Source organism: Tursiops truncatus, chromosome X (assembly GCF_011762595.2).
Source record: "Tursiops truncatus isolate mTurTru1 chromosome X, mTurTru1.mat.Y, whole genome shotgun sequence".
Taxonomy (NCBI): domain Eukaryota; kingdom Metazoa; phylum Chordata; class Mammalia; order Artiodactyla; family Delphinidae; genus Tursiops; species Tursiops truncatus.
Window position 1 is genome coordinate 2,355,207 of NC_047055.1, and position 18,580 is coordinate 2,373,786.

General features: G+C 59.9%; 2 protein-coding genes across 2 annotated transcripts; both read right to left on the reverse strand.

Moving 5' to 3' along the window:
* Positions 1–10,163: 10,163 nt before the first annotated feature.
* On the reverse strand, positions 10,164–12,734 carry LOC117310319 (paraneoplastic antigen Ma6F-like). Its single transcript, XM_033849724.2, has 2 exons — positions 12,239–12,734; positions 10,164–11,836 (listed from the first exon to the last, which is right to left on the reverse strand). Exons 1-2 carry the CDS (start codon positions 12,732–12,734, stop codon positions 10,164–10,166), a joined length of 2,169 nt encoding a protein of 722 aa, XP_033705615.2.
* A 4,565-nt stretch (positions 12,735–17,299) lies between these two features.
* On the reverse strand, positions 17,300–18,139 carry LOC117310402 (melanoma-associated antigen 8-like). The gene has a single exon (XM_033849959.1). The coding sequence runs from the start codon at positions 18,137–18,139 to the stop codon at positions 17,300–17,302; it is 840 nt and encodes a 279-aa protein (XP_033705850.1).
* Positions 18,140–18,580: the final 441 nt, after the last annotated feature.

Sequence of the window (18,580 nt, forward strand, 5' to 3'; positions counted from 1 at the left end):
CTGGAGTGTTAAGTGCCCCGAGCCAGGGCACTTCGGGCCTTTGGGAAGTGGGGGTTCCTTCTGTGGGAGGTGATGGTGATGAAGCTGGGTGGTGGCAGCAGCCAGACATGCAGAGGGTGTGTCTTGGGTTGCAGGGGAAAGTCTGAAATGGGACATTGCTGTGAGATGTCCTTCCGGGTCGTGGATAAAGCCGAGAGAAGTCTCGCCCTGGGGCAGGAAGGAAGGGGTGCTGGCTCTTGTTGCATTGCAGTGGGCCACAGTGAAGAGGTAGGTGTTTCATAGCCGCCATCTGCAAGGATTTCCAGAGAAATGAGGGTCTTGCTCTTTGAAGCCCTGCTCGGTATTCCCGGGGCTGGCCCTCCTCTCCCTGCCCTGGGAGAGCCAATTACCAACTGTATGGAAACGACCATTTTAGTCACCTGGAGTTTCCTTTGGCCACTTGTGAGCAAGGTCTAGATTTCAGTGGGATGAAATGAATGAAAATAGGGGGTTTGAAAGAAGAGAGGCTGCCGAAGTGGAAAGGAGTCGCCGTGTGACTGGAATCCTGGGAGCTTCGCGTGAGCTGCACCCAGCTGGGGAAATCACCACCCTTCCCTCCATGCCGACAGACACACACACACACACACACACACACACACACACACACACACACATACACATCCAAATTGAATAATAAATCCTCCAGGAGTAAAACACACAGAACAGCAATTTTGACTGGTTTTCTATTCCGTTTCCTATGGAGCTGCAAATTCTCTGAGATGTCATGAAAAGAAAGCAATTTCTAGAGGGGAGAAGGACAGAGTCTGGGATCAGAATAATACTAGAAATAAGTCCTAGCCACTAAGAAGCAACGTCCGCCAGTGTCCCCGCGTTCAGGCAGGTGCAGAAATATGGCGGCATCAGAGACCCACAGGTTTGGGCTGTGACCTGGCATCGAAAGGAAGGGGCAACTCCTGGGCCTAATGGGATTGGGAGGTCACTGCAGTGGGAGGTGCAGACGGCGCCGGGGGCTAAAGAGGCAGCCCTCCCTGCTGAGCGCCGTACGACAACGTGAACATTACGTGGGATCCTGGATTTGAAGCACCTGCCATATAGCAGGTGGGCACTTGGAAAAGGTGGAGAATTTCAGGGCCAATGGAACCTGCTCAGACACTCCTGCCGGAAAAGAAGGGGATTTTGTCATCACAAATGGTAAGCACTCCTGGGGGAAAGCAGGGATTCCTAGTGCCCGTTCGTGCAGTGAACTGACTGATGGGGGGCAGTGCTAGCCCAGGGACGGCCGTGGCAGGCGGCGCAGCAGCGGCCGGGACACGCCAAGAGCGCCCCAGGGACATTCAGGGAGGCACTTTTCAGGGGGGCAGCAGCACCCTACCCAGTAGACTCTGGACGAGCACACACCACCCCGGCACACAGCCAGTCCTGACCAGGGCGGGGCAGGGCACACGGGAGCTGCTGCCCATCAGCGGGAAGCTCTGACGTTCTCTACGTGCGCTGAGCCTGCCCCCTGAGGGGCTGGTGTGAGTTGTCTCAGCCGTGGCCCTGTTTCCCGAGAAGCCCCCATTCCCCAGCCCCAGCTAACGTCTGCTCTGAGCTCCAGCCTCCTTGGCAAAGGGCTGACCTCCTGCCTGGCTCTCGCCTACCCTCCTCTGTGGCAAATATCGCCGGCTGCTGCTTTAGGGGCCTTTGTGAGCAAGTGCGGGGCCCGGGCCTGTGCCTGTCCGTGGTCCCTGAGCTGGGACTGGGCACAGGGATAGGGCTGGGTTGGTGGCGGGATGCAGGGTGTGAAGCCAAGTGACATTCACAAGACAGCAGCAGGGTGTAAAGCCACGTGTGAGCAAGCATCCAGGAGGAGGTGCATCCGCAGGGCCCTGAAGGGCACAGACACTCACGCCCCGTGGGGATGCGGAGAGTCCTCCAGCCCGGCGGTCCCCGTGCTTTGAATGCAGGCTTGCCGCCTGCCTGACAGCCAGTGTGCCCGGGGAAGTGAGCCTGCAGGAGAACGTGGGGCCACCACGCCGCTGGGACAGAAGGGAGCAGAGTGGGCAGTGGAAGGAGAGAGCAGGGCCCAAGGCTGAGCATAGGAGCCGCCTTCAGAGGGCCGTGCCTCGGACCCCCACGTCCGGGACCCTTCTCCATCCTCACGCCCTCAGTCCTAGACCCTCACCCTCCTCCCTGGCCCTCGTGTCCATTTCACGAGAGATGGTGACCTGATGGGGCTGGGGAGGCCACGTGGGCAGAATACAGTGTCAGGCTCTCATGGGCACTAATGCCTGGCTTCCCTGTGTTGTCTCCATTATGTGGCCTGAGGCGTCAGGTAGTAGGACCCCGTGGAGGACAGCTGAATCCCCCTTGACTGTTGGGGAGACAGGTCAGGCCAGTGCGGGGATGGGTCTTTGCACGCATATGATGCTTAGCTTGAATAAGAGTCCTTCTAGTGACAAGCTGATCAAATCATGGAGACTCCCTACGCCTCGATTTCTCCATCTGTAAAATGGCCCTCCTAACAGTACCAGGCAAAAGCATTGGTGTGGGTTTCCCCATGATGTGACCTGCTTGTAAAAAGCCTGGGCCAAATGAAGTGGTCGGTGGCTGTAGCTCTTGTTACTGAGTGTGTAAGAAGGATGCGCCCTCCCCCATGTTGTGAGGATTCCTGACCAGTGCACGTCTTGGGATCCCCGCGTACGTGGGTTAGTGCAGTTTTTCTTTCCTCGTGAACATTTGTTGTCAGAATGCTTGGGCTCGCCTTCCTCGTCTTCTCGCTTGTCCCCGTTCAAGATGAGGCGGTTGATCTGAGGTGTCGCCTCCATTGGAACACGGGTGTTTGCAGCTTTAGGTCCCAAGTGCCTCTTTGGCCGCGTGCCATAAGTCCTGGGGCCTTTGGTATGTGTTTTCTTCATTTCAAAGTATTTTCTAGTTTCCCTTGTGATGTCTTGTACGTTCCCTGGGCTACTGTTATGGACTGAACTGCATCCCCCCAAAATTTGCATGTTGAAGCCCCAATCCCCTAGAACCTCAGAATGTCACTGTGGCTGGAGTTAGTGGTTCTTAGGTTGAAATGAGGCCATTAGGATGAGGTCTAATCCAAGATGGCTGGTGCCCTTGAGGGAAGAGCGGATCAGCACACGCAAGGAGAGAAGGCAGGGGCTGGGGGTGCGTGCACAGAGGGTGACCACGTGAGGGGCGGTAAGAGCACGGCCACCTGCAACCAAGGAGACCGGCCGCAGTACAAGCCACCCCTGCTGGACCCTCCCTCTCGGCCTCCTGGTCGGAACCACCGTGAGAATCTGTGTCTGCTGTTTCAGCCCCTCATCCTGTGCTGTGGGATTTGGCATCGTCCCAGACTAATGCGGTTATTTGGGGACGCACGGCTCAATTTCCCTCTCTTTGCAGATTTCCCACATTTCCTTCTGTTATTGAGGTCTAATTTCACTCTATTTTGGCCAGAGGACATACTTTGTATGATTTCAGCCCTTTTGTTTGTATCCCCTTAAGTTTACTGAGGGATGCTGTGTGGCCTGACGCGTGGAGTACCCTGGAGAACGTTCTAGGTACGCTTGACGAGCACGTGTCTACTCTGTTCTTGGGGCTAATAGCCTACACATGTCATGAGACCTAGTCTTTGTACAGTGCTGTTCAAATCTGTGATTCCCGTACTGCGGTGCTGTCTGGTCGCTGTACCCATAATGAAAGCAGGCTGTGTTAGTCTGCTTAGAGCTGCCATAGCCAAGTCCCACAGAGGAGGTGGCTAAAACTACAGAAATGTACTGGGTGCCAGTCCTGGTGGCTAGAAGTCCAACGTCAACTGGCTGGAAAGTGCAGTCTCAGGTGAGGGAAGGCGTCTCTTCCTGGCTCGCAGACAGCTGGTTTTCTCTTGGTCCCTCACTTGGCTGCTTCTCTGAACAGGTTGGGGGGGGTAGGGAGGGAGGGAGGGAGAGCGAGAGAGAAAGAGGGAGGGAGGGAGGGAAAGGGGGAGAGACAAAGGGAGGGAAGGAGGGAGGGTAGGAGAGAGGTGGAGGGAGGGAGAGAGTGAAAGGGAGAGAGAGGGAGGGAGGGAGAGAGAGAAAGAGGGAGGGAGGGAGAGAGAGAGAGAGAGCAAGAGAGAAAGAGGGAGAGAGGGAGGGAAAGGGGGAGAGACAAAGGGAGGGAAGGAGGGAGGGAGGGAGAGAGAGTGGTGGGGGAGGGAGAGAGAGAGAGAGAAAGAGGGAGGGAGGGAGAGAAAGGGGGAGAGACAAAGGGAGGGAAGGAGGGAGGGAGGGAGAGAGGTGAAGGGAGGGAGAGAGGTGGAGGGAGGGAGAGAGGTGGAGGGAGGGAGAGAGTGAAAGGGAGAGAGAGGGAGCGAGGGAGAGAGAGAAAGAGGGAGGGAGAGAGGGAGGGAAAGAGACAGGGAGGGAAGGAGGGAGGGAGGGAGAGAGAGAGAGAAAGAGGCAGGGAGGGAGGGAGAGAAAGGGGCAGAGACAAAGGGAGGAAAGGAGGGAGGGAGGGAGAGAGGGGGAGGGAGGGGTAGGGGAGAGAGAGAGAGAGAGAGAGACACACACACACACACACAGGAGGGAGGGAGGAATCGAAAGCAAGAGAGAGAGGGACGGAGGGAAGGAGAGAGAGAAGGGGAATGAGGGAGGGAGAGAGGCGGTAGGGAGTGAAGGAGAGAGGAGAGAGAGAGAGAGAGAGAGATGGAGGGAGTGATAGAGGGGAAGGGAGGAAGGGAGAGAGAGAGAGGGGAAGGGGGAGGGAAGGAGAGCAGGAGAGAAGAGGGGGAGGGAGGGAGAGACAGGGAAGGGAGAGAGAGATAAGGAGCAGGGAAGGAGGGAGAGAGGGGGAGGGAGGGAGAGAGATAAAGGGAGGGGGGCGAGGGAGGGAAAGAGAGGGGGGAGGAAGGTAGGGGCAGAGAGAGAGAGAGAGGGAGCGGGGAGAGAGGGGGCAGAGGGGGAGGGAGGGATGGAGAGAGAGAGGGACGGAGGGACAGAAACGGAGGGAGAGAGAGGGAGGGAGGTTGGGAGGGTGGAAGAGAGGCTGAGGGAGGGAGGGAGGGAGATCTTCGGTGTCTCTTCCTCTTTTCCAAAGGACACCGCTCTTGTCGGACTGGGGCCCCACCCTTGTGACCTCATTTAACCTTACTGACTTCCCCAAGGGCGCTATCTCCAAATACACGCGCCTTGGGATTAGCACTGCAACAGGTGGACTTAATGGTTGGGGTGGGAGCTGGGGGATCCATTTGAATCCATCACGGGGGGACCGAAGTCTCCCACTTCTACTGTAGACCGGTTTCTTCCGTCCCCTCTGTCCATTTTTGCATCGTTCACTTGGGGCGCTGCTGTTGGGCTGCTCAAGAGACCCCCCTGACGTGCACTAGCTGTTGCATTGTGACAGACGGGAGCGGCAGATGGGACCACCCCTCACCCGGGCAGACCCGGGGCTCCTCTGGCTGCTGGTGCTTGGATCATTCCTGGTACCTTGGGTCTACTTCCCCTCCTCCCCCAACCCACCTGTTTTTTTCTTTTCTGTGTTTCTGGCCACCCCACAAGGCTTGGGGGATCTTAGATCCCCGACCAGGGATTGAACCCGGGCCACCGCAGTGAAAGCATAGAGTCCTAACCCCTGGAACTCCAGGCAATTCCCGCTCCCCGCCCCCTCCTTAGCAGTGTTTGGGAGGGGATGTCGCCCTATCGCTGTGACAGCCACAGAGTCCTGGCCAGGTCCCCCGGCCCATCCCCCACACGTGGAGGCAGCAACTGTGAGCTGGGGGTGCGCCCTGGCCTTCAGTGCTCTGTACACATCACTGGGCGCTGACCACAAGGACTCGCGGTATAAGCGCGACACCCCAGCCCCCAGACGGTGGTGGAGCATGGCGCCCTTGAAGTGTTTAGCTCGAAAGGCAAGGAAAAGAGAACCAGGAAAATGTCTCCAGACGCAGGACCCGCAGTGAAAAGCAAACCTCAATCCTGCTGTCCAGACACCAGAGAGCACCCCCAAACTGAACACCCGCAGGCCCCTGCCAGGGACCGTCACCTCCACACCTGTGCGTCTCAGGACAGTAAGGGCTCTTTTCAGGCCTCTGACCAGGGGAGGCCTGAGCTCTTCTCATCTGTCAAATCGAGACCCTGCTGGACACGATGCCCTCGCAACTGTGAAGCCGCGGGTGCCAGGGCCTTCCTTGTGCTTGTCCAGCCCTTCAAGGGTCTTTCTAGTGGGTGGACACAGGGCGTCTGAGGGGCTTCACTGGCTACCTGCTAGGTGCCCGCACTGGGCCGGGGGTGGGCTGTCACCTGTCATCGTTTCCTGCTGAGGGGACTCAACTGCTCAGCCACGCCCAGGACGGAGGCGCCAAACACGTGTTGGGTGGAACATCGCTCTCATGTCCCCGTGCTCTTTACTGCCCTGCAAGGTTCTGGCCACGTTACCACCTCCGTGTGTCTGCAGGGTCTGCCTGGTCAGGGTCCTCTGTGGGCCTGCCTGGAGGGGCCGGGTATTCCAGGAAAGAGCGGGAGCCCACGCAGCGATGGCAGAAGTGGCTCAGCGGCCGAGGGATCAAGGTCAGGGAGGCGGCAGGCCTGGCGGCCACCTCAGGCACCCAGGGTGCGCAAGAGGCAGCAGCGCGGCCCCTGGGAGCTGCGCGGGGTGGGGGGGCAGGCTGAGGAGTTGGGAGGGCGTGGCCGCCAGGCCCGGCACGGGCCAGGGAGGACTCATCTGGGCGGGAGGCCAGGCGCAGCAGAGCCAGGGGACCTCGGCTGGCTGGGCCACCTCTGCCAGGACAGGGACTAGAGGGACCAGAATCTGCACGTTGGGATCCGGCGCGGGGGGCTCGGCTGCTGTCCGAGGAGGGGCTGGAGCGACAGAGTCAGTCCCGGCCAGGGCGGAGGCATGGTCGAGTTGCGGGTAGCTCGGGGTCCCCTGGATGTGCTCAGGAGACGGTGGGAGGGTGGGAGGCCGTCCTGCGGCTCCGCGGCGCTGGGCGCCGGGAGGTGCCCCGGGGCTGCCGGCTCGCCGTCCACCTGCCCGGATGCTGGTTTAGTGTGTACTCTGGGCTTCATCCTCACCAGGAGGTGCGGGCAGTCTCTCTGAAACAGGGGACTGTGGTAGAAGTGTAACTGAGGTCGCAGTTGAGAGAGAAAAGGAAACCCCGAGTCACAAAAGAGTTGCTCGCAAGCAGCAGCCGCCTGGCTGGGCCCCTGGGCGCCCTCCCCCAGCCGACCCAGGGCCTCTTTGGAGAAAGCGGGACCCGGTCCCAGCAGGACGCTGTGCCCCAGCTTTGACATCCCCGAGACTCGCTCACTCACCATCACCTTTCGCCCTTGGAAAATGACTGAAAATGGCCCCTTAGGACGAGTACAAGGCCCACGAAAGGGGACTTGGCGTTTGCAGGTACGAGACTGCAACAAGGTTCGGTAGCTTTCTAAGGAAGTGTCCGAATCGCCCCCTGGCCAGCACCTCCAGGGGCCAGACCGGGGACGCTGACTGCTTCCCAGGAAAGGACCTGCGCCCCCACTCAAGTGATGCTCTGGAGCTATGGGAGTCAAGGGGGCACACAGACCTCCCCCCTCCCCCCGGCGGGCCACTGTCCCCGAGCAGGAGGACAGGAAGGGCCAGCGTTGCAGCAGTGTCCTCTTGTCCCCCGCTGTGACTGCGGGTCAGGCACGAGCGGCACTGCCCACGTGTCAGGAGTACAGGATGACGCCTTGCCCCCGTGTGCTGTGAAATGATCACCACAGGGGGTCCAGTTCACACGCATCACCTCACACAGACACAGCAAAGGGAAAAGGAGGAGGGAGAGAAGTGACGTCCTTGTGCTGAGAACGCTTCGGGTCCCCCCATAACAACGTCCCAACACAGCGCGCGGCACTGCCAGCTCCGGCCGTCACGCCGGTGCCCAAGTACCACCTTTAAAGGAAGCTCTCCCGACACGCCTGCCGCCGTCCCAGGCGGCCCCGGGGTTGGCACCCGCCCCCCACCCCCGGGCCCAGCGGCTCAGCCCCTGGAGAGGGCTCCTCCCCCGCCGTCCCCCACCCTCCTTACCTCGCTCAGGACGTGGGCGGGCCGCTCCTTCGTGGACAGGTTGGTCACGCAGAGGGACGTCTGCATGTCCTGGTACACTTTGCTGAATCCATAGCGGTTAAGCTGGCGGATGAAGCTCTCCACACGTTCTGTCTTGAACACCTTGTCTAGGCCGCCCCTGTCCAAAACCTCCTTTTGAAACAGCGGCCTGTTGACGCCTATGCAAGTCCCGTCTTCATTCCACCCAATGGATGCAAAGCGACTGCTGTGGACGATCGTCCACAGCTTCCTGGGAAAGGGGTGGAAGAGCAGGCTGCCTTCCCACATGGCCTCACAGGCGGTGCGAGGCCTTTTCAACAAAGGCTCTTCCGTCAAATCCTGGAAAGCGGCTTCTCCAGGCAGCAGCCTGAGGTCGGGGTGCCCCGCGGGCACGGGCTGGTCCAGGGCGAGGGACTGGGGGGTGCAGCTCCCTGAGCCGAGGGCCGGAGCCGCTGTGTCGGGAGGAAGAGGCGCCTCGCCGAAGCCGGGTGCCCTGCCCGCGGCGGGGCCCTTCTCGTCCGCAGCCATGCGGAGCGCGGCGTGCCCCTCCGCCACGTAAACGGGACAGTGCAGCGCGGCCGGCAGCACCCTGGGCTCACACTCCCGCTCAGCCCCTCACAGAAGTGCTCCGGTTGCTCGGGGGTGACAGCACAGCCCAGCCAGGAAGTGACATCATAAAGGGCAGGCCCGTCAGCATGTCAGCCTCCTGCTTCACGCCCGTCATCGCAGGGGGCACGAAGACACTCGTGCACGGGTGCAGAGCCACAGGCCGAGCGCTCGTGCAAACCGGCCGCGGCCTTCTGGTCCCGGAGCCCCCGGGCCAGGCAGACGTGCACGGACCCACGTGTGACCCACGAGGTCAGAAGTCCTCCTGTGTGTCCCCTGGCCTTCCGGGCCGTGCACAGCACCCATGATTTCAAGCACGAGCATCGCCCGAGACGCGGCCCATGGTCAAGGTCGCTAAAACTTTACGATTCACCTATGAACTGGAAGAAAAACCCTCACAATGTCTGGGGCTGCAAAGTGCCTACCTTATCCTCTCACTGGAGAGCTGTCCCATGGGTGCTGAGCAGGAATCGGACTCTGGACCCCCGCCCTCACCCGCAGCAGCCCTTTCCCTCCATTGCCCACAGCAGAGGCCAGACTCAGATGAAACGTTCAGGGAAATTTATTAAACAGAAACATTGACTGAAACCACTGAACAGAGGGCATAACAACACACAGAGGAACTTCTAACGGCCACCGGAGCTCACGGGTCCCGGCCCCACCAGGGTCCTCAAAAAGGTGCCTCCGCTACACCCCACCCGGCGGCCCTCCATCTCCCCACAGTCTCCCTTCCTGAGGGCCCCGCGGGTGGCCTCTCGCCAGGAGGATGGGCGCCGGCCATGCCCGCTCCCCCCAGGGCAGACCCTCCATTTCTGGCCCACATGCCCGGGGCCTGGCCCTGCCCTATGGCGGGCACAGGACAGTCCCACAGCAGGGCGCACGCCACCGAGCCGGGGACGTGGAGTCCCGAGGAACAACGGGGTGGCCCAGCAGAACACAAGCCCTGGGGGGCCTCCCGCAGACCTCCTGCAGCCCCGGTCAAGGTCTTCCTTCGAAGGTCGCAGGTGGGCTCCCAGGTCCTGGGGTGGGCGCTGGCTGTGACCTCGTCCATCCCGTCCTTCCCGCCGGCTCCTGGGACTGGGCTCGGGGTCTCCACGCCGCGCAGGGCTTGGGGGAACCGCTCAGAGGAGAACACATGCACATTTCCACAACAACAGGCAGCGCTGGGCCTGAATCTATGCCCAGAAAGCATACGTTGAGCTCACGACACTGGCCCACAGAGACCAGAGCCTTGGCTGGCACGTGGCGCACCTCAGGGCTCTGCGGGGGGACGATGGCTAGGGTGTGTGTGTTGGGGGGAGGGGAGCGGGGGCTGGGGGGTTCCTTGACACCTGGGTCCCTCTGGGGCCTACAGGGACACATTTGGGCTTGCCAGTACAGGGAGCAACCTGCCCCAGGGGATGATGAATAGGGGACCCTCTCAGGAGGGAGGCCCAGGCACCTGGAGTGGCCCCTAATATGGGGCCAGTAGGCTGCCAGGCCTGGCCTCCCCCTGCCTCCAAGCCTGGGGGCCCCGGGACCTGCTGAGCCTACTGGCCTGAGGTGCACCCCGGGGGGCTCATCTCTGCAGCCCCGTCCTCATTTCCCAGCTCTTCTGGGATGGGCTTGAGCCCCTCCTCGGGGGTCTCCTCGGCCTCCTGGCCTTCTGCCTGGGCGAGGCCCTCTGGCTCCCAGCCAGGACCTCCTGGGGCCACCGGGGAAGCACTGCCCATCCGGCCAGGCATGGGGACCCCGGGGGCATCTGAGGGTCCTGCCTGACCTAGGCCCGCAGGGGCGGCAGCACTTCCATCTTCCTGAGTGGCCATGGACGCCTTGCTGGTCTCCCCAGGGCCAGGGGCTGCCCTGGCGGCACCATCGTCTTCAGGGGCTGCCCTGGCGGCACCATGGTCTTCAGGGGCCGCCTCGCCAGCCTTGGCAGTGCCGGCAACTGCCGCACTGGCCTCCTCACGTGCTGGGTGGTCCTCGGCGCTCCCTTCCTTGGAACGGGCGGCCTGGGCGGTGGTATCTTCACCATGTGCAGTGGTGCCTGCGGTGATGGCCTCATGGGCCGGGGCGGCCTGGGCGGCTGCTGCCAGGACTGCAACGTCCACACGGGCCTCTTCCTGCCCTGGGAAGTGCTCCCTGCTAGCCGGGTCGGCGTCCCAGGCCTCGGTCTTCTGGATGAGCCGCAGCATCCCCGCAAAGCCGGGAGGCCTCCTCATCAGCCGCCTCCTCCTCAGCGTGTCCCGGAGCGTGTCGTTCAGCCGGGCCCGCGTCAGCACCTGCCGGGCGCGCGCCTGGTCCGCCATGGCCGGGTGGATGGCCCCCTTCTCCAGGGCCGACTGCAGCAGGCCTTCCAGGCGCATCACGTACGCAGAGAGAGTCTCCTGGGGCCGCTGGGCACAGGTCACGAACTTCAGCCGAGCACTCCCCCGGGGGTCCTTGTTCCCAAACACCTGCACCAGCGCGGCCAGGCAGTCCTGGGCAGCCAGCTCGGGATCTTCCGCCAGGAGGCCGCGCAGGAGGTCCAGCGCGGGGCCGCGCAAGCTCTCCACCAGCCTCCTCCTCCTCTCCCTCTCAGACACGTGGCGCCACAGGTGCAGCGTGTGGCTGGCCTGCTCCAGCCAGCTCTCAGAGGACCCTTCCCCGTGGCCCGGCTCTTCCATCCCAGAGAAGGTTCCCAGCTCCTGGTAGCCCATGCTGTCCAGCACGGGCTGCGAGGCCTGCCTCCACTGCTGGGTCCCGGGCCCTGCCTCACCCATGGCGCCTGCCGCTGTCACAACTGCTTCCTCAGGCGCAGCCGTTGCCCCGCCCGTGGGTCCTGCCATACTCAGAAGTCCTGCCACGCCTGCAACATTTCTGTAACCTGCAGCTCCTTCCTCATCTGACTCAGCTCCTGCTTCACCTTCAGCTCCTGCTTGACCCTCAGCTCCTGCTTCACCCTCAGCTCCTTCCGCACCTGCAGCTCCTTCCTCACCTGCAGCTCCCTCCTCACCTGCAGCTCCCTCCTCACCTTCAGCTCCCTCCTCACCTTCATCTCCCTCCTCACCTGCAGCTCCTTCCTCATCTGACTCAGCTCCTGCTTCACCTTCATCTCCTGCTTCACCTGCAGCTCCTTCCTCACCTGCAGCTCCTGCCTCACCTGCAACTCCTGCCTCACCTGAGGTTCTGTCGTCACCTGCAGCTCCTTCCTCATCTGACACTCCTGCTTCACCTTCAGCTCCTGCTTGACCCTCAGATCTTTCCCCACCTGCAGCTCCTGCCTCACCTGAGGCTCCCTCCTCACCTGAAGCTCCTTCCTCACCTGCATCTCCTGCCTCACCTACAGCTCCCTCCTCACCTGCATCTCCTGCCTCACCTTCAGCCCCCTCCTCACCTTCAGCTCCCTCCTCACCTGCACCTCCCTCACCTTCAGCTCCCTCCTCACCTTCAGCTCCCTCCTCACCTGCAGCTCCTACCTCACCTTCAGCTCCCTCCTCACCTGCAGCTCCCTCCTCACCTTCAGCTCCCTCCTCACCTGCAGCTCCTACCTCACCTTCAGCTCCCTCCTCACCTGCAGCTCCCTCCTCACCTTCAGCTCCTGCCTCACCTTCAGCTCCCTCCTCACCTGCAGCTCCCTCCTCACCTTCAGCTCCCTCCTCACCTAAGGCTTCCTCCTCACCTGTGTCTCCCTCCATACCTGCGACTCCCGCCTCCCCTGCAGCCTCCTCCTCCCCTGCAGTTCCTGAGTGACCTGCAGTGCCTGCCTCACCCGCCCTGCCAACCACTGCTTGTCCCTGGGGCTGCGCAGGGCAACTGGGTCTATCCTGTGAATCAGCATCAGGGGCCTGGGGCAGGCAGACCACAGTCCAGGGCCCTCCCTTGCCTGGTATTTGGCGGGGGAGCAAGCTTCGATTTAAACACTCAGCAAACTCGACCAGGGCAACACTCGACCCCAGCTCCTTTCTGTAGACCTTGCCCAGCACTCGGTACCTGCCCAGGGAACGCAGGGCAGCCTGCACAGCCTCCTGGAATTCCTGGTCTTTGCAGTCATCTGGGATTCCCAGGATGAGCAGAGATCGCTGAGCGTTCACGCCCATCGACCTGCACCAGTCCCGCAATACCGCCAGAGCCATCGCCATCTCCGAGGACCTGAGGGTGGGGGGAAGCGATCAAACAGGTGTGCACAGGCTGTTGAAGTGTGGGAATCGGCCTGTGGGTGCAAAGAGGAGAGAATCATGTTTGTGCCACACAGCCCACCCTAGTGCCCCTCACAGCAGCAGCCTGGAGCACCTCCCTGCCCTGTTTGGTTTGTTTGACTTTAGGAAACTTTTTTTATAAATTACATTTATTTACAAGATAGAAGGCTAGGGACTTCCCTGGTGGCGCAGTGGTTAAGAATCCACCTGCCAGTGCAGGGGACACAGGTTCGATCCCTGGTCCGGGAAGATCCCACAAGCCGCGGAGCAACTAACCCCACGCGCCACAACCACTGACCCAGCGCTCTAGAGCCCACGAGCCACAACTACTGAGTCCACGTGACACAACCTCTGAAGCCCACATGCCTGGAGCCCGTGCTCTGCAACAAGAGAAGCCACCGTAATGAGAGGCCGGCGCACCGCAACGAAGAGTAGCCCCCGCTCGCTGCACCTAGAGAAAGCCCGCGCGCAGCAACAAAGACCCAACGCAGCCCAAAGTAAAAATAAAATTTAAAAATAATAACAAAAGAGCACTTGTTGCGTACGACTCAAGAAACAATAATAAAATAAAATAAAATAATTTTTTTAAAAAAGACAGATAGAAGGCTCGTCACCTTTTCTACATTTCTGGCCTCAGTTTTAGGAAGCTGCCTTTTTCCCAAGGAATTTTTCAAGTCTTCCAATTTGTTAGCATAAACATTTCCATAATGTCCCATAATATTCCCCTATATCCTCTTTGTTAATGTACATCTGATCCGTAACGTTGGCCCTCTTTCATTCCTCATATTGGGGATCAGCGTTCTTTCTATGTTTCCGTGATTCATCGTTCTAGGACTTGCTCGGTTTCCTTGCTCTTTTGAAAGAAGCGCGTGGCTTTGTTCACCGTGTCCATAATTTGCTTTCTATCACTGATTTCCTCTCTTAGCTCTCTTATTACTTCATTTTATGTTTCCTTTGCTCTTCTTCTTCTAGCATCTCTCAATGGACTGTTAGCTCACTGATTTTATGTCCTGACTCTTTTCTAACAGAAGCATTTAGAGGAATACAGTTTCCTCCTGTTGCTTTTTGCTGCCTCCAACTAATTTTGGGAAGTCGTGTTTTTTTAGTATTCACTTGGAAATATTTTCTAAGTCCCTCTGTGATATTTTTCTTTGATTCATGGGTTTCCCAATATTTGAAGATATATTATCATTAGTACCATCAAATAAAATTCCCCCGTGATGAGAAAACTTATCATGTAAACTTGCAATACTGCTAAATTTATGGAGACTGTTTTACAACTCTGGTATGGCGTGTCCGGGTGAATGTGCAAAGCACCCTCGTAAAGAATCTGTGTACTGTGTGTGGAGGCCAGGGCCTTGCCCTGCCCACCCACCTCTGCAATTCCTGTGCCACCCGGACAGAGGCGACCTGAAGCTCTCGATGCCTCATGCAGTGGGCCAGAGCCCCTCCCTGGACCCCACAAATCCATCTGCCATGGCCAACAGCCTCCACCAGATCACAGCAGCCCCAGCACCTCCCCCCTCTCAGCTTCACTTACGCCCCCCCCGTGGCCAGGCGGCTCCTCCCCGACCCCTCGCACTACATCCCCTCCATACACCCTCCCCCACCCCCCCGCGGGGGGCGCTCCGCTCTGGGCCCTGGAAGCCGGGCGCCCCGCCATGCGTAGAGGTCGGACTGCCTCTCTCACCTCCCCACACCGGGGAGTCCTCCCCCGAGCACACTCAGCGCCAGGGGCTCTCGCTTCTCGTACCCCAGACGCAGAGCCCACCCGTCTTGCCCCCGCCCACCCGGGAGCCGGAGCCCCCGAACTGCCACGAGCGTCCTCCCCCCCCACCCCACGCCCCGCCCCGGCGGGAGCTCCCCTAACGCCTACCGCACCCCGCGCCCGGGAGTCCTCCCCATCGACCCCCGCTTCAGCCAGGAGTAGCTCCCCCTTCCTCCCGCCACACGCAGCAGCCGTTAGCCCTCCCCTCCCGTCTCGGCCCCGGGGGTGGGGCCCGCCCGTCCCGTCCTCCCCACCCCCGCAGCCAGTCGTCCTCTCCTCTGGCCCCCAAGGCCAGCCCCACCCGACCAGCAGGAAGCCCTCCGCTCAGGCCCCCCCCCACGCATTAGCCCCACCCTCTGCACCCCCGACTCCAGAACGCCCCCCACCAGCCACCCCGGAAGCCAGCGGTCCTCCCCTCTGACCCGCTCACTGGGGGACCCTTCCCTCAGCCCCCCTTCAGCCCGCTACCCTCCGCCGCCGCTCCCCCACTCCCAACCGAGCAGCCCGTAGCCCTCCCCCGACCTCCACTCCTTCCCAGGGCCCCCGGTACCTGCGGAGTCCAGCCCCCGGCAAAGCCCCCGCCTGTCTCCTGACTCGCTCTGACTCTGTGGATGGCTCCGGAGTCCCGCTCACGAGGGGCTGAAGAGCTCGTCTCAGCAGAGCAGCCAGGAACTGTGCCGCCGACTGTCCCAGGCACTCTGTGCGAACGCCACGTGGGCTTCCGGGTGCTCCCGGAAGCCCCAGGAAGATGAGGGAGAAAGTTCTAGACGTCTCTTTACCGAGAAACTGGTTGGATCAGAAGAGCACGTGAGGAGGCGCTCTGCTACGGAAGCAGCAGTAGCCATGCGCACTGAGGGCCTGAGGTCCCAAGGCTTGGCGCCTCCGGAAGCAAAAGACACGCCCATTGGCCTTCCACCAATAGGAAGGCCTCCTGCGAGGCTGCGGAGTTGGGGGAGCGAACTTAGCGATGCAGAGCCCGTTGTGGCAAGTACGTCCATTTGTCTTTACAGGTGGTTTTCTACTGTGATTGATAATGTCATAAACCTATTCTTATTTCTTTGGTTTGTTTTAACTTTTGAATTTTATTTTATGTATTTTTTTATACAGCAGGTTCTTATGAGTTACCCATTTTATACCTATTAGCGTACATATGTCAATCCCAATCTCCCAATTCATCACCCCCCCCGCCCGCCCCCACCATCTTCTCACCTTGGTGCCCATATGTTTGTGCTCTACGTCTGTGTCTCTATTTCTGCCCTGCAAAGCGGTTCATCTGTACCATTTATCTAGGTTCCACATATGTGCATTAATACACGATATTTGTTTCTCTCTTTCTGACTTCCTTCACTCTGTATGACAGTCTCTAGATCCATCCACATCTCTACAAATGACCCAATTTCGTTCCTTTGTACGGCTGAGTAATAAATAATAGTAATAAAGCTCTTCTTTATATGGACTGGTTTCTTGTCTAGTTGTATCAACTAGCCATCTTCTCACATGGCACAAGAGGATGAGGCAGCCGTCTGGGGCCTCTTTTATAAGGGAGGTAATCTCATTCATGAGGGCTCCCCCCTCATGGGCTAATCACTTCCCAGGGCCCCACCTCCAAATGCCATCCCTTTGGGGGTTAGAATAACAGGTGAATGAGGGGGAGAGGTTTACAAATATTCAGTCCATAGCAGTGTCTGTCCATCTATTGTTGCTCCTATGTTCCCTTTTTCCTGCTGAGATAATCAAGGTTTTCATTTACATTTTAACTTCTCTACTGCCTTTTTAGGCAATTATCAGTTTTTGCTAAAACTTTTCAATTCACCTATGAAATGGAAAAAAGCACTCACCATCTCTGGGTCTGCAAAGTGCCTACCCTACACTCTCACTGGAGGGGTGTCCCATGGGTGCTGAGCAGGAATCGGACTCTTGACCCCCGCCCTCACCTGCAGCATCCCTTTCCCTCCATTGCCCACAGCAGAGGCCAGACTCAGCTGAAACTTTCAGAGAACTTTACTAAGAGAAACTTTGACTGAAACCATTGAACAGAGGGCAGGATAACACAGAGAGGAACTTGTAACAGCCACCAGAGTCCGGGGGTCACGGCCCCCCCCAGGGTCCTCAAAAAGGTGCCTCCGCTACACCCCACCCGGCGGCCCTCCATCCCCCCACTGCCTCCCTTCCTGAGGGCCCTGTGGGTGGTGTCTCGCCAGGAAGATGGGTGCCGGCAATGCCCGCTTCCCCAGGTCAGCCACTCCCCCTCTGGCCCACATGCTCGGGGCCTGGCCCTGCCCTATGGCTGGAACAGGAAAGTCCCACAGCAGGGGACCCACCACTGAGCGGACGACGGGGTGTCCCGAGGAACAAGGTGGTGGCCTTCAGTTGTACTGCTAATTACTTTCACATTTCCAAGTAAACTCCTATTCCAATGCCATGTTATCTTGTTCACCACCACAAAATAATATGGGAATCTTACAATTTGTTTTACACAATTGCAAAACTCTTGTCTTTGAACTGAATTAGTGCAAATACATGTGTGATTAATGTCATTTCCAAACTTAGATACTGAAGCTTATTAAGCCTTCTTTTAAATGAGACAATATGTGAAAAATTCCTAAAGAAAACAGACATGGAAGTCCATGTCAACATACACAACAGGAACCCAAAATGCTGCACACTGGCTTCCCCCAACTCGCCCGGCTCTCACTGCTTAGAAGGCTGACCGCTCCCTCTTCAAACTCAGAGTGAAGGATCAGCCCCCCTTCCTGCCCCACGGGAGAAGCTGCTGGACGTGGGACTGGCTGCTGCACTGGCTCAGGCTCCCTGCAGACACGGATGGGAAGAACCTGGGATCCATGCTATTGATCCTGAGCAGATGCTCCAGGACCTGCCACTTGCTGGTCTCCACGTAGGCCCGGGGACCCCACAGGAACTCGTAGCGGGCAGGGTCGCTGTGGGGCACCTGCCGGTACTCCAGGTAGCCCTCCTGCACCCACACTTTGGTGAGCAGCTCCCTGGGCTCCCCATAGATGCAGGACTCCCTCCCGGCACACACCCCCATGTTGCCGAGCATTCCCCACACCTCCTCCTCAGGGGCGCGGTCACCGAACAGGGTGATCACACCCAGGACCGGCACCAGGAGGCCGGCCTTGGGCGTGCGCTGCCCGGCCCTCAGCACTGCATCCCAGGTGAGGCCCAGGGTGGGGACCAGGACGTAGGTGCGCTCGCGGGGGTCCACCACCTTCACGTCCACGCCAAACAGCAGCTGCAGGCACTCGCAAACGAGGCAGAAGACCACGGGGAAGTGGTCCCGATGCTCCCGGACGACCGTACTCAGCATCTCCGCCTCGGAGGTCGGCTCCCCAGTACGAAACTTGACGAGCAGGAACCCCACCAGGTCAGCCATCAGCGCAACAAGTGCCTCACGGGACAAGGGCTCAGCATAGGCGGAGAAGGAGGGGGCGCCAGGGGAGGCGGAGGACGAGGGGGATGCGGCCTCCTCCCCCGCAGCCCCCAGCAGCGGCGCCTCCACCGGACCCTGGGCCGGGACTGGGGCCTCAAGGTCGGCCTCAGGCTGGCGGAGCTCACTCATCTCGACCGGGGGCCTGATCACTGGGGTCGGTCCGCCCACGGGAGTGTGGGCAGGGGACCCCGTACCTGGGGAAGAGAGGGGGTGTGAGCGGCCTCGGCGGAGAAAGGCACCCTGGGCAGCCCTGACAAAGGCCACTTACAGGTCTCGTCTCAAGGTCTGCCCTCGGGCCTCACAGGGGCGCTCCTCCCGGGTGGCCTGTCCCCTGCCAACCTGAAGAAGGAAGTGAGGGGGCTCCTCAGGGTGCAGCCAGCACGGCCCCAGGTTCTGGGGCTGACAGGGCGGTGGGGTGACTTGGGTGTTGTGGGGTCCCCTCTGTTCTGGGAGGGGGAGCCCCTGGGTACACACTCAGGGCACGCACCTCCCCTTGGCTCCTGGCGCTGCCTGGGCCTCCTCTGCTCTGTGCCCTGAGGACACGGTCCTCAGACCTGGGCCTTCGCCTCC

Bases quoted from the DNA above. Each gene is read 5' to 3' on its own strand.
- LOC117310402 (XM_033849959.1), bottom strand. From the start codon at position 18,139: ATGAGTGAGCTCCGCCAGCCTGAGGCCGACCTTGAGGCCCCAGTCCCG.
- LOC117310319 (XM_033849724.2), bottom strand. From the start codon at position 12,734: ATGGCGATGGCTCTGGCGGTATTGCGGGACTGGTGCAGGTCGATGGGC. The intron at 11,837-12,238 runs GTGAGGAGGGAG...AGGGTCAAGCAG, and splicing joins AGGTGAGGAGGGAGCTGAAG to GAGCTGAAGGTGAAGCAGGA.